The following is a 14,611-nucleotide window of genomic DNA, read 5'->3' on the forward strand; positions in this document are numbered from 1 at the left end:
AAAAATCGTGTTGTGAAAGATTTATGGTATAGGGAAATGTTCATGGCATATCTGTAAGTGAAAAGATTACACGAAGTATGTAGAGGGACACTCCACTTTGTAAAAGATTGGAAGTATATACACCAAAATATGAGTAATAATTGTGTCTGATGGAATGGCAGCATCATAGTGTTCACCACAGGCCGGTGGAACCACACTGCTCTGATCAAAACCCTGGCTCTGTCCACGGCCTGTGCACCTTGGGCAAGTGTCATCATTTGTAAAACAGGCATAATATCAGTTTCCTTTACTGTAAAACTAGTTTATTTCTACTTGAAAAAAAAATTCTACTTACCTAAGACAGTTGTTATAGCACAAAAAGAGTTAATATTTGTAAGTACTCAGAGCAATGCATGGTATATAATTGAGTACTACATAAGTGATTTTTTTTTTTTTTTTTTGGCTGTGTTGGGTCTTCGTTTCTGTGCGAGGGCTTTCTCTAGTTCGGGCAGGCGGGGGCCACTCTTCATCGCGGTGCGCGGGCCTCTCACTATCGCGGCCTCTCTTGTTGGGAGCACAGGCTCCAGACGCGCAGGCTCAGTAGTTGTGGCTCACGGGCCCAGCTGCTCCGCGGCATGTGGGATCTTCCCAGACCAGGGCTCGAACCCGTGTCCCCTGCATTGGCAGGCAGACTCTCAACCACTGCGCCACCAGGGAAGCCCTACATAAGTGATTTTAAAAATGGTGGTGGAATTATATTTTTTTCTTATTTTAAATTGTCTAAAATAAAATGTATTACTCTTGTAGCCAGAGTTTTTTTTCATTTAAAAGAATCCAAAGGCAATAAATATGCACTGAAACTTGACAAAGTATTTCAAATGTTGAGGAGGAATACCAAAAAAAATTCTGAAACAGAAGAATAATAAGTGAGACCTAGCTCTGCCAACTATTAAAACCTACTATGATAGTTCACACTGTCATTAAAGGGAGACTTATTGAAATATAATGGATAATTTAAGTATAAGTGATTTTAATATGTGATGTGGAAGACATCATACCTTGACAGTGGGAAGGAATTCAGTAAGTGTGTTGGGATAACTGGTTAGCAATTTGAAAATAAGCAATTTAGTTATCTCCCTTCATACTCTCTCAAATTAAAGGCAGAGTGGATTACAGAGTTAAATACAAAACCAAGTAATAACTAGAATGGAAGAAAATGATAGAGAATCTAACATCTGAAAAGAGTATATAAGCTTAGAAGCAATAAAAATCATAAAAAGTCAAGATATAGCTATATAAAATTTTACGTTTGTAAGTCAATTTTTTTAAATGGAAAAGTTTTTAAAATATGGCAAATGGTTATATTTAAAATATAAATAACTGATAAACAAAAAAAACCCTCCCCCCCTCAGTAATAAATGGGCAAAGGAACTGAGTAACAAATGAGGAAATACATCTAGGAAATGAACATGAAAAAAAATGCTTAAGCTCACTATTAATGGGGGAAAAGGCTAATTAAAATTAAAGTATTAACTTAAAATTAAAGTGTTATTTTTACCTTATCAAATATCAATTTTTAAAATATTATCATACCCAAGTCTAGCAAGGGTAGCGTGAAAATAGTCCTCTCCTACCTTGCTGGTGAGATTATAATTTAGAACAACCCTTTTGGAAAGCAGTTTGGCAATATAACAAGACCTTTACAGCTCCCAATGCAGGGGGCATGGGTTTAATCCCTGGTCAGGGAAGATCCCACATGCCACATGGCATGGCCAAAAAAAACCAAAACAAAACAAACAAACAAACAAAAAACCCCAAGACCTTTACAAAGAATTCCTAGATTCCCAGTAATCTGACTCCTAGGAATCCATCCCTAAAGAAATAACCCCTGGGACTTCCCTGGCGGTCCAGCGGTTAAGACTTCACCTTCCAACACAGGGGGTACGGGTTTGATCCCTGGTCCAGGAGCTAAGATCCCACATGCCTCGCGCCAAAAAAAACAAAAGATAAAACAGAAGCAATAGTGTAACAAATTCAATAAAGACTTTAAAAATGGTCCACATCAAAAAATCTTAAAAAAAAAAACAAAACCAAAATATAGTGGCGGGGGGAGGCAGGTGAGATTGAGGGAACTATGTAATTTACAATAGTTTTTAACACAGATAGCTCCAAATAGGGATCAATTAATTACCCAAATTCTGGAAAATAATAGAGCTATTAAGGTAGTCAATCTTAAAAACAATGACATGAAGACTAGCGATATATTGATAGGAAGTAGTTATATAACATCAATTGAAAAAGGATTATCAAATTTTATGTGTTGGTATAAAGTTGCAATGACCATGTACAGAAATTGCATATTCCAAGATCAGGCCACTCCCCCACCTCCATGGCCTTGCAGGTCCTCTTCTCTTGCTGGAAAGTCCCCTTCCACCTGTCTACCTGAATTTCTTTCCATCTCCTCTGCCAATGCTATAGACTAAATCACTCTAGGCTCTCACCCCCACCACTGCAGCAGTCTCCTAGTTGGGCTCATTGCCTTCAGTTTCTCTGCAGTCAAGTGATCTTTGACACAAATCAGATCTTATATAATATACAAATATACAAATCAGATCTTATTACTCTCCCTGGGATCACTGGCTTCCAAGGTATTAAGGATAAAGTCCCAAAATACTTAACATGCTGAAGATGCCATGCCCGACCTCCCACCATTCTCTAAGCTCCAGCCACAATGGCCTTTTCCTTCCAGGAGCCCATCCCCACCCCCTGGAGACACCAAGCCTAGTTGTTGCCCAGGGGCTCCCCCATTGACACGCTGTGCCTCCTTGTTTAGAATGGTGGCCTGCCCACATGAGCTTGCCATACCCTTTGGCCACAGTGCTTTGGGCAACAGGATGCCCTCACTGGGTGCCTCTGCCCACGTCAGTGTCCCCAGTCCTCCTCCTGTTTAACCCCTCCCCTGGCCACCACATGGTTGAGGTCCCAGCATGCTCAACAGTGAGCCAGCCCCATTCAGACACAGGACACTAGTGAGACGGCTTCTATAGTAGCCGAGGTAAGAGAACAAGGATGTGAACTAAGAAAAGGGCAACAAGAACAGAAGAGACCCGAGGGCAGTCCAGTGACCTGTGACTTAAGGTGGCCTAAATGAAGTGTTAACCCCAAGCCTCACAGCCATATTGTTGAGCCCAGGCTCAAATATGCAGGAAGGCAAATGAAAGTTTGAACCATGATAATAAATGCTGGGACCTCAACCATGAAAACCATATGAAAAAAAATGGAGATAATAATCACATGTGCCTCTTGGGATTGTTGTGACAATTCAGTAAGATACTGGAAGAGCTTGGCACAAGTAATAGAACCAAGAGGCACTCAATAGTCAGGGACTATAATTATCATCATGGAAAGCATCTAGTGCTGTGTTTGACACATTAGGGGACTCCCTAATTGTTAGTTTACCACCACCCCTCTTTTCCCTGAGAGAAGCAGGATCCACATTCCACCAAGTCCCTACCCATTCTTAGGATGTGTAGATTTCAACTCCAGATCTCTTCATAGATGTGGGTGTGGGCATACTACCCAGCAAGGCAATGTTCATGACCAAAAAGATACGGCTTTCTTCTTATAGGAAGGTTGCTCAGTTTATACCTAATAATAACACAGTCAGTGTAGAGGAATCCTTCCTGAAGATTTACTCATTCGTAAAAAGTTCTCAAGGTACAAAACAACAAGAAAAAAGGTGTTGTCCAAAATGTGGCCTGGCAGAGTGAGTCAGAGAGATGGAGACCAGCCGGCCACACCTGTGAACGCTCTCAGCCTCCCTGAAAAGAGCATCCCCAGGAAAGCAGCCAAAGGAGGTCAGGGGACAGGAAACCCCAGGGTGGCAGAGAACCAGAGGAGGAATAAAGAACTGGCAGCTCTGGGGACTGAAAAGGGCACAGGGGACAAGGAGGCTTGAGCAGGAGGGCAGAGGCTACAACACAGAGTGCTGCGGAGGAGGGCAATTGCAGAAGAAAAGCAGGAAATACAACAAGGGCAGAAGAAGGAGGCCCCGCTAACTTCTCCTCTGAGCCACTCTGCATGCAGATAAGGGATTCCCCACCAGTTCTGCACCAAAACCAAGTCCAGTTCTTCTGACTGCCCTGGGGGACTTGCCCCCTGCCTGCCTCCAGAAACAAGGCTGCCACTCAGGGGGAGGGCCACCATGAAAATGTCTAGGAAGGCTAGACTCACATCCAGGGAGGAACCCTCCATGAGCCACAGGCTGGGGCCCCACGTCTAACATCAGGGTCTTGCATTTGATTTTAGCAGAGCTTGTTCAAAGGGTATTCCACAGTGGCTGTAGGGAAGAACCAGGTAAGGCTTGGTGGACCTGCTCTCTCGAGCTCCAGAGTGAAAGTTGATGGAAGAAATGCTCAACAGTGGGCCCCGGAGGCACCCCATCTCTCACTGACCTCAGTTGTCCTAGAGGTAAAGTAAAGAGATATGAACAGAGCACATTTCGTAAGAGTCTTCTACCGTCATCAGACAAACAAGGGTTCGGTGGAGTGGTACCAGTGGGGCCCGCGGCTACCCGACTTGGCCTCATCTCATTGTTGTTGGCCCAGGGAGCCAGCCTGGCAACTCCAATTGTTTTTTAGTCCAAGACTCACTCTATTAAGACAAAAGGGAATCCACTCCCTCTATCTGCCCCTGCTTTCTCTGGCAAATATCATCATCTTCATCACCTAGATAAAGAGCCCATGTTTCTGAGGCTTTGTTTTAAATATTCAATCTGGGGCCTTTTGACACCAATTCAAATCTTCAGGTGAAATATACCTCAAAATACCAAATCAACTGTGAGTAGGCTGAGGATCAACTAGGAGGCTGAACTTTGGGCCAAAATAACTATTAAGGACCAGGTCAGCCATTTTCCAGCCACTCTGGGCAGGGAGCCCAGAACAAAGGGGGGAAAAATGCTCATTCAGCTGCTCAACATGGCTAATGTATTCACTTGAAGTAGAAATGTTTGGAGCCTTAATGGAATTAAGTCTCCTTGGTTCCCCTCTGTGCTCCCTTCTTTCCATCCCTTGCTTTCATAAATCTTTGGGGCTCTCTTGTTGATTGGCACAGTTCAGACCCACCAAAAAGAAAGGTCCCTTCATAGCTTGAGGGAATTTTCCTGATGCTAACACACTCTCAGGAATTCCACCAAAGCTGGGGAGTAAAGTTTATGCTGCTGTCTCTTTGTCCTACACCCAACCACAACCAGGGCATACAAAACTCCTGCCAGGAGATGAACCACACCAACGCCAGGTCCACGGTTATCTCCCTGGACCTACCCACTCCTCGTCCTCTGCGCCGTCCCCCTGCTCTCGGGTCTCCACTGCAGCCCCCTCTGAAGACTTTTGGGCCATGATGTTGTCTGTCCAGGATGCCCCCATCTTCCCATCACCAGCGAAATTACACTTGGTCACTGTTCCAGCCTCGAGTTTGGCTAATGAATCTGAAAGGAGAAGTTGAAGGCCTCTCTCCGTGTGGCAGAAACACAGTGGGGGCTGGCCCATTCTGCTGGGGTCCCCTAGGCCTGAGTGTGCTCAGGGAGGCCCTGGATGGGACCCCCAAGGCAATAGATAGGAGAGGTCACCCACAGGAACCATGGGATTGGGCAGCACCCCAGGATCCAAAGTGTCCAGGCTTTTGGCCCCGAGGCACTTTCCCAGGGACTTAGGAATAAATCTCAAGGGGTCTTGTCCGCGGGGAGGCCAGATGTGGCCTGCTCCATGAGCTCGGATCTGGAGGGGTGGGTAAGCCTCGGACAGGAGGCCAGGAGCCCCCACAGGCCATATAGGAGCATCAGGCCACAGTGAGGGCTGCACTGCTCACCCAGGAAGGGGCCGTCGCCTCGAGTTTTCAGCCGTACCCCAGCCCCCAGCTCGAGCTCCACGGCCTCCATCTCTGACTCAGGCATCCAGAATGCCACTGTCTGATCGGGGGTGAGGCTCTCCGTCAGCGCAAGCAGCTCTGGCTTGTTCACCAGCCCCTTCAGCGCCTCAGGCGTGAGTCTGTCGGTGTTCCCCTTGGCTTCCACCTCTGCAGGCACACAGCACGAGACAGTCATTACCACTGTAACAGCAAGCACTCTAGGAGGGCTTTTTAGGAGCCAGGTGAGGCCTCAGTGTTGTACACGCTCACAACCACCTGAAGGTAGGGCTCTGAGTTCCCACCCTGCCAGTACTCAAGGAACGCATCACAGAGGAGTTATGGCTACGGGCTCTGGAGCCAGGCTGGCTGGTGCAAATCTGCTTACATGCTGTATGACCACAGGCAAGTTACTTAACCTCTCTCTGTGCCTGACAAATAGGGATAAAAGAGGTACCTACCTGATGGGACTGACGTGACATGTAAAAGAAATATCGAATGCACATAAAGCGCTTAGTATGGGGCCTGGCACTCAGCAAGTGTCAATGTTTTTACTATCCCTATTCACAGATGAGAAAACTAAGGCTTAGACAGGTTAAGTAATTTGCCCAAGGTTACACAGCTAGTCAGTGGAGGAGGCAGGATTCAAGCCCTTCACACAATTCTGCCTTCCCACTGAGACCCCAGTGACCAGGCAGGGTTCTCACCACGACACTGAGGCCATGGTCCCTCCTCTATCTTGAGTCTGCCCAGTCTCTCCATCCTCACTAACCAGTCCTTAATCCTGGCCCTCTTATCCCCCTCCTAGATGCCATCACGGCCTCCTAACAGCCTCCTGGTCTCCAGTCTCTTCACTTCCCCAGGGATTTTTAAATTAATTTATTATTTATTTATTTATTTTTGGCTGCGTTGGGTCTTCATTGCTGCGTGCAGGCTTTCTCTAGTTGCGGTGAGCGGGGGCTACTCTTCGTTTCAGTGCACGGGCTTCTCATTGCAGTGGCTTCTCTTGTTGCAGAGCATGGGCTCTAGGCATGCGGGCTCAGTAGTTGTGGCTCAAGGGCTCTAGAGCGCAGGCTCAGTAGTTGTGGCGCACGGGCTCAGCTGCTCTGCGGCATGTGGGATCTTTCCGGATCAGGGCTCAAACCCGTGTCCCCTGCCTTGGCAGGCGGATTCTTAACCACTGCGCCACCAGGGAAGTCCCTCCCCAGGGATTTTAAAAAGCAAATCTGGACTTCCCTGGTGGCGCAGTGGTTAAGAATCCGCCTGCCAATGCAGGGGACACGGGTTCGAGCCCTGGTCCGGGAAGATCCCACATGCCGAGGAGCAACTGAGCCCGCGTGCCACAACTACTGAAGCCTGAGTGCCTAGAGCCTGTGCTCCGCAACAAGAGGAGCCACTGCAATGAGAAGCCCACGCACCACAACAAAGAGTAGTCCCCACTCACTGCACCTAGAGAAAGCCCGCATGCAGCAACGAAGACCCAACGCAGCCAAAAATAAATAAATTTATTAAAAAAAAGAGCAAATCTAATCACATCACTCACCTAACTTAAAACCACTCACGCAGAGCTCCCCTGCACCCTCAACTGACTGCCCTCTCTGCAGGGCTGCTCTTCCCCTGCGGGAGCCCTCAGTTCCCAGAATGCCCTTGGCACCCTCCTCCCTCTCTGAAACACCCTTCCAAGCCCTGGCACCCTGCTGATACCTGCTTGTCTTTCAGGATCCAGTACTGGCATTCCCTCCTCCAGGGCACCTCCCCCAACCGCGCCTGCCTGGGCTCAGAGCCCCCGCTAGGGCTCCAGTCATGGCCTGTCCATCTCCTCTACCAGACTGAGAACGGCTTGCGGGCAAGTCCAAGTCTCGCTCGTCCCTGAACCCTCAGCATGCAGCTCAGGGTCTGGCACATGGTGGATTCTCATTAAATGTTCAGATACTTAATGAGCAACTGAAAGCATGAATGGATAAAATGATAGAGGGATGATGAGTACCCACTCAACCTCAAAACCTTCTCACACAGGGCAGACAGCAAGGAGGTCCTTCTCCAGCCAAAACTGGGAAGAGGAATAAGATCACAAAGGGCCCAGAACCAAGTGAGAATTTTGGCAGGAAAATGGAGGCCACCTGGCCTGGGCTCTGCACTAAGGCAGGTTCATGGACGCTTCTGCCAGACTGCAGGAGATGGCAGGAGCTGGGAAGGCAACCAGGTCCTCAGCACTGAGGTGGGGCACTGGGGACCCTCTGAGTGAATGGGGAGCAGGAAGAGTCCAGCCAGGGGGCCCTCAGGCCAAACGTGGGCTTCAAGGCCAACCATGCTGAGAAGACACTTTCTAGGGACCAAGAGACCTCTGGAGACAAAGGAAGACCACAGTGTACGAAGGCTCTGAGGGAGAAAGGGCGAAGGGTACCTACTGTAGGATGACATGAGGAAGCCTGTGTTCACCTTCCTGGTGGCGCTGAAGTTGGGCTCAATTTCATTTCCCTTGGGGTCGAACTTACGGCAATGGATGTGACTAGGCCGGATATACAGCACGTAGTAGCGCTCCTGGGGCCAAGCAGAGAGAGAGTGAGGGGCTGCTTCATTCCCTTCAGCCTCCAACACAACACACACTCCCCACGTGCTCCGGTTGCAGCCCCCCAACCTCACTCTCTACCCCAGAATCCCACCCCAGCTCCAAAAGATATTCAAGCTGGCCACAGGCTCCCACTCCCAATATTCATTCATTCATTCATTCATTCATGTGTTTAGTAGAGCACTTGCCACACATAATGAACCATGGCTAGACGTCCATGAGAGGGCAGGCTCAGAGCCTGACCCCAAGGCCTCCACATGTCAGAGACAGAAAGAGTATACAGAAAACCATAACCCGAGCACCAAGGAGCCCAAATACCATGAAGCAGGAGCGGAAGCAGCCAAGATGCCATGGAAAGGGCACTGAAATGGAGTTCTGAGTGAGGACAGCCACTGTGCCTCTTCCAACAGATGTGAGTCCTGGAGCAAATCACCCCTAGCCTCAGTTTCCCCTGTTGCCTGGAGACAACGTGATGTCTACTTTCAGGCACGTTGTAAGGATTCAAGGAGCAAGCACAGTATAAAGCATGAAATGTGCTGTAAATGCTCTTTGCCAGCTATCCTAATCAAAACAGGAGACTGACGACATTGTAGATCAACTATACATCAATAAAATTTTAAATAAATAAATATTATAATAAAACACACACACACAAAACAGGAGATTAAAGAAAAGGAAACCACTTCCTGGGAGAAACAGAGAAGGCAAGGTCTCAGAGTGGGGAGAAACCTGCAACTGTGGGATAAGGGTGTAGGAAGAATACTAAGAGCCTGGACAAGTACATAAAATAAAAGTCAAGGTCCTGTGTGGATGTCTGAGCAATGCAGGACCCTTAGAGGTCTCACGGGAGTCCAGGCTGGGGAAGCAAGTGGGGGATCAGCCTTGAGTTGGCATTTGGAGTTTGCATTTTATGTGGTAGACTAGAAGGAATCCTGAAAGGTTTTTGAACAGCAGTGAGACCCTGAGAGATGTCTTTCAGGAGACAAGCTGGCAGCAGGGCAGGAATGGGTGCTGGGTGCAGCCAGAAGGCAGGAGAGGGGGTGCAAGGTTTAGTCAGGACAGGCTGAGTTCCTGAGGGCCCATGTGAGGTGAGCAGACATGGAAAGAGGAAGGGAGGGGAGGGGAAAATGGTCAAGGTAGGAGGCCTACGGGACTAGGCATTACTCACCTGGGGGAGGGGGGAGGGGAGACAGTGGAGGTTTGCAGGCTGGTGGTCGGGGGCGTCTAGTGCACTATCATTAGGAAAGAAGGAGTTGGAGGAGGCAAGTTTGGAGAGGGGCTGGAGAACACCCTGCCTGTGGAGGACGGCCGAGGCAGGCCAGCTCCACATCAGCTACTGCTGGGCTCTCCTGGGCAGGCTGGCTAGGGTTCCAGACTGCTGTGCTCAGCCTGCTGACCTGCGTGCTAAGGAGGGGAGGGTGCAGCAAAGCATCTCTTGACCTGAAACTAGCGCTGAGCGGGAGCCGAGGCTGTTCACATGGGGTGTGGGTGAGAAACCAGCTCTGTGTAGCCCCAGGCCTCTGGCCTGCCTCAAGAAGGGATTTAATGAGCTCCCGTTCTACAGATCAAGGAGATAAGGTGGTCAGCACATCTGGGTGGGGTTATTTGGGGGGGGGGGAGGGGTGGAGACTTAGAATTAGTGCTCAGGAAAGAAACAATGGCTAGTACAGGATGGAGAATGCCAGGTGTGTCCATGGACATCTGAGATGGGCGGGTGATAAAGGGCATAACCCCAGGAGGCTGAGAGGACAAGAGGAGAAGGGCATGGACATGGGAACCGAAGCCCCAGGTGGTATCAGCAACGTGGACTTCACACTCAGGCTGGAAACAAAGGCCCAGAACTCAGCAACCCTCCTCCCACCTCAACGCTCTCACACCCCTACACATGTGGAGGTCCAGGTCCACACCAGTGACCTGCTTTATAAAAATCCAACATTCCAAAACACCCAGCCACACAGTGATATTAAAAGATGTGCAAGGGAATTCCCTGGCAGTCCCGTGGTTAGGACTCCGTGCTTCCACTGCAGGGGGCCAGGGTTCGATCCCTGGTCAGGGAATTAAGATCCTTCAAGCCTCGCAGTGCAGCCAAAAAGAAAAGAAAAAAAAAAAAAGATGCGTAAACCCATGCTAAGATATTCACCACTCTGCAAATGCGGTCACTTCAAGGCGCCTTCTGACAGCAAACTCCAACAGCGCATTTAAAGTAATTCAATTTTAAACAATTCAAAGTACACACGACTTCCCAGCTACAGAGCTGGTACCCCTAAAGGGGAAGGTCACTGTTGACCTTGCACCCACATAGGCAGATAACTTCACTCTGACCTTGTCCATCAGGTCCAGAGGCAGTGGGAACCACCAGGCCAGAGGACAGGAGCTGGGCCTTCAGCCCCAGAATAAAGAGCCACTCATCCTGCCTACCCAGCAAGCTTCCCACCACTCTAAATTTGTTCCATCAGAAGGTGAGAGGACCTCTTCAGAAGGCAGGCCTGTTGTGGTCATCCATGTACAATGCTTGGTGTCAGTCTATTTATCTCTTGTAAAAATAAAATACAGTGTGTGTGTGTAAAAAAAATAAAATAAATAAATAAATAAATAAATAAATAAATAAATAAATAAAAAAAAGAAGGCAGGCCTTCCAGCCCACTCATAACCCACAGCCTGAGTCCTGAACCACTCACCTCACCCTTTCCTGCTCTCAGCCCTCCCAGTCCTGGCCCCAAACACACCCCTTGGGTTTAGGGCCTGGTCTGTCTTCTCAGCAAGAACCCAGGCCCTCCCATCGCACCCAGCACAGCCCTAACTGACCTCTTCCATCTGTCACTCCTTTTGGCTGCTAATCTCCCAACCAACCCCCCCACCACCTGCCCTGTGAGCCCCTCAAGGAAAGAACTGGACCCCAAGTCTTGGCACTGGCAGAGCCAAGCAGAGAGATGCTTTGGTGGGTGAGGACCCTGAAGCCAGTGCCCTGCGGGTGCCCCCAGGGAAACATCCTCACCTTCCTGCCATGGGCATCCAAGATGCTGTGCCGAGATACATCGACCAGTTCTCCTTCCAGCAGTACGCCATTCCCCCTAAGGATGAGAGAGAATGAGGGCTCAATTGGTTCTGTCAGTCCTCAGGCAAGAACCACAAGTGCGATGGCCCAGGTCAGGGTCTGCACTAGGACAGAAGCAAGTCCCAGGTGTGTCTCCCATTTACCTGGTCCCTGGGCAGGCCCAGTACGATGCAGCCCCTTTCTCTGGGCTCCCACACTGGGCCTCCACTCCTCTGAGGGTCCCAAAGGCTGGGGCACCATCCAGAGGGTAGGAAGGAACATAGACAGGCTGCAAGACCGAGCTATGGCCCCTCCTGCAGGGGGTTACTGTAACCAGAGCCTCAGTCTTCTTATCCACCAAATGGAAGAGTAATATCCACCTCACTCTGCTTCTATGACGATGACATACGATCATGTATATGAAGGCGCTTTGTAAACTATTAAGTGTTTACTAAATATAAAGGACTTTACTTTTTTTTTAACATCTTTATTGGAGTATAATTGCTTTACACTGTTGTGTTAGTTTCTGCTGTATAAAAAAGTGAATCAGCTATATGCATACATATATCCCCATATCCCCTCCCTCTTGTGTCTCCCTCCCACCCTCCTTATCTCACCCCTCTAGGTGGTCATAAAGCATGAAGCTGATCTCCCTGTGCTATCCAGCTGCTTCCCACTAGCTGTTATACATTTGGTAGTGTATATATGTCAATGCTACTCTCTCACTTTGTCCCAGCTTACCCTTCCCCCTCCCTGTGTCCTCAAGTCCATTCCTTATGTCTGTGTCTTTATTCCTGTCCTGCCCTTAGGTTCATCAGAACCTTTTTTTTTTTTTTTTTAGATTCCATATATATGTGTTAGCATACGGTATGATTTTCTCTTTCTGACTTACTTCACTCTGTATGACAGACTCTGGGTCCATCCACCTCACTACAAATAACTCATTTTCGTTTCTTTTTATGGCTGAGTAATATTCCATTGTATATATGTGCCACATCTTCTTTATCCATTCATCTGTCGATGGACACTTCCATGACCTGGCTATTGTAGCTGCAATGAACATTGTGGTACATGACTCTTTTTTTTAATTATTTTATTTATTTATTTATTTTTGGCTGTGTTGGGTCTTCGTTGCTGCGCGCAGGCTTTCTCTAGTTGCAGGGGGCAGGGGCTACTCTTTGTTGTGGTGCGCCGTCTTCTGATTGTGGTGGCTTCTCTTGTTGCAGAGCACTGGCTTCAGTAGTTGTGGCACGGGGCTCAGTAGTTGTGGCTCGGAGGCTCTAGAGCGCAGGCTCAGTAGCTGTGGAGAAACGGGCTTAGTTGCTCCGCAGCATGTGGGATCTTCCTGGACCAGGGCTCGAACCTGTGTCCCCTGCATTGGTAGGCGGATTCTTAACCACTGTGCCACCAGGGAAGCCCCATGACTCTTTTTGAATTATGGTCTTCTCAGGGTATATGCCCAGTAGTGGGATTGCTGGGTCATATGGCAATTCTTTTTTAGTTTTTCAAGGAACCTCCTTACTGTTCTCCATAGTGGCTGTATCAATTTACATTCCCACCAACAGTGCAAGAGGGTTCCCTTTTCTCCACACCCTCTCCAGCATTTATTGTTTTTAGATTTTTTGTTGATGGCCACTCTGACCGGAGGACTTTAGTTTTTTATTTCACCAAATTTTTGTTGGGGGGGCGGGGTCTAAGCTGCTATAAAGTATCTTCCCTTTGCACCTGTTTTAAAGCACTTTCATATTCCTGTTCTCATTCGTATCCACTTTAGAAGTGGAGAAACCCAGACTCAGAAGTTTCGTGACGAGCCCAAGATCGCAGGGTCCCTCACTGAGAGGAACTGGACCCCCGCTTCCCAATTCTAGTTTTCATAAAAGCAGAACCTGGGGACTTCCTTTTCTGGAACCACGGAAATGGGAGAGGGGTGGGGGCAGCTGAAGGGATGGGGATAAAAAGTGAAAACTCCCTGGACCTCACTTGCCCCTACCGCCCCCCGCCCCTTACGCCCTTCATTCTTTAGTGCTTGTAATTGCAAATGGAATGGTCCATTCGTTCTCATGACCTCGGCGTCCGTGATGGCAGGGCCTGGCCCTCCGGATCCAACACGCCCTCCAGAAAGGCCTTGCCCCTCCCCCAGCCCTGCCAGGCCAACTCCCACCCGCTGTTGCCGTCCAGCAGGACACTGTCCCTTCCGGAGCGGGGTGCAGCCTGTGCAAAGGCCTGAAGGCAAGGCAGCGGGATGAAGCTTAGAGTCACCGAGGTGGGGTTGAGACAAAGGTTGACGTGAAGTAAGCACCGCCTTTTGAGCCCTGCTTGGGAGTCGGGACCGACCCTCGGTGAGCTTTACGCCGATCAGTGTCTCGGGGCGGGAGGGGTGCGCTCCGAGGGGAGCGCAGGGAGGAGCGGTCTGGAGGCCAGGGAGGTCTTTGGCGATCCCCGCCTTTCCTCCCACCCGCACCCGAGCCCGCTGGCGCACCCCCTCCCCCTGCCAACCAGGGAGCCCGGATTCAAAGCTGAGCCTCGGGAGCCAACGGAGGCCGGGCCCGGGAGGCGGTGGGGAGACGCGGGCGGAGCCTACCCCTGGTGGGCGGCGGGGTCCCAGGCCCCGGGCAGCCGCGCGCTCTGAACCGCCTTGTTCCGGAGGGCGCTGTCGTGATAGATGCGGCTCATTCTCCCCACGGCCGCGGCGCCCTCGAGGCCTGGCGCAAGGAGCCTGCACGCGGGGCTGGGGGCACCGCGAGGTGGGGTATAGCGAGGGGAAGCGCCGGGAGGACGCGCGGAGACCAGCAATTCCCAGCTGCAGATCCGGGACAGGCGCGGCCCAGCCCCGGGCGTTTCCGCGCGGGATTTAAAGGGGCCGAGCCCCCTTCCTGCCCGCGGGACCTTGCTTGGCGGGAGGTGGGCTTCCCTGAAGACCCGGCTGAGACCTTAGCCCCGGGGTTGGGGGTGGGGGTGGGGAAGGGAGCCACTCCCTTCTCTTTCTCTCCCTCTTCCTTGTTACTAGAGGGAGACCCCTGCCCGACACACGCACAAAGGGGAAATTGAGGCCCAGAGAGCCTATAGGATCAGCTCTGAAAGGATGAGTTTCCAGAGAGCAGGAATGGGAAAAAGGGAACAGCCCTCAG

General features: G+C 49.9%; 1 protein-coding gene across 1 annotated transcript; it reads right to left on the reverse strand.

Moving 5' to 3' along the window:
- Nucleotides 1-3,648: 3,648 nt before the first annotated feature.
- On the reverse strand, nt 3,649-14,315 carry LOC309654572 (arpin). Its single transcript, XM_082448879.1, has 6 exons — nt 14,065-14,315; nt 11,445-11,520; nt 8,289-8,421; nt 5,845-6,051; nt 5,301-5,464; nt 3,649-4,443 (listed from the first exon to the last, which is right to left on the reverse strand). The coding sequence occupies exons 1-6, from the start codon at nt 14,154-14,156 to the stop codon at nt 4,435-4,437; spliced, it is 681 nt and encodes a 226-aa protein (XP_082305005.1). The 5' UTR covers nt 14,157-14,315; the 3' UTR covers nt 3,649-4,434.
- Between the last annotated feature and the right edge of the window lie 296 nt (nt 14,316-14,611).

The sequence above is a fragment of the Balaenoptera physalus genome (assembly GCF_965194825.1).
Source record: "Balaenoptera physalus genome assembly, chromosome: 2".
Taxonomy (NCBI): Eukaryota; Metazoa; Chordata; class Mammalia; order Artiodactyla; family Balaenopteridae; genus Balaenoptera; species Balaenoptera physalus.

Coding starts and splice junctions, on each gene's coding strand:
- LOC309654572 (XM_082448879.1), bottom strand. CDS start 14,156: ATGAGCCGCATCTATCACGACAGCGCCCTCCGGAACAAGGCGGTTCAG. Junction 11,521..14,064: donor GACCCCGCCGCCCACCAGGG/GTAGGCTCCGCC, acceptor TCTCATCCTTAG/GGGGAATGGCGTACTGCTGG. Junction 5,465..5,844: donor AGGCGACGGCCCCTTCCTGG/GTGAGCAGTGCA, acceptor TTCTCCTTTCAG/ATTCATTAGCCAAACTCGAG.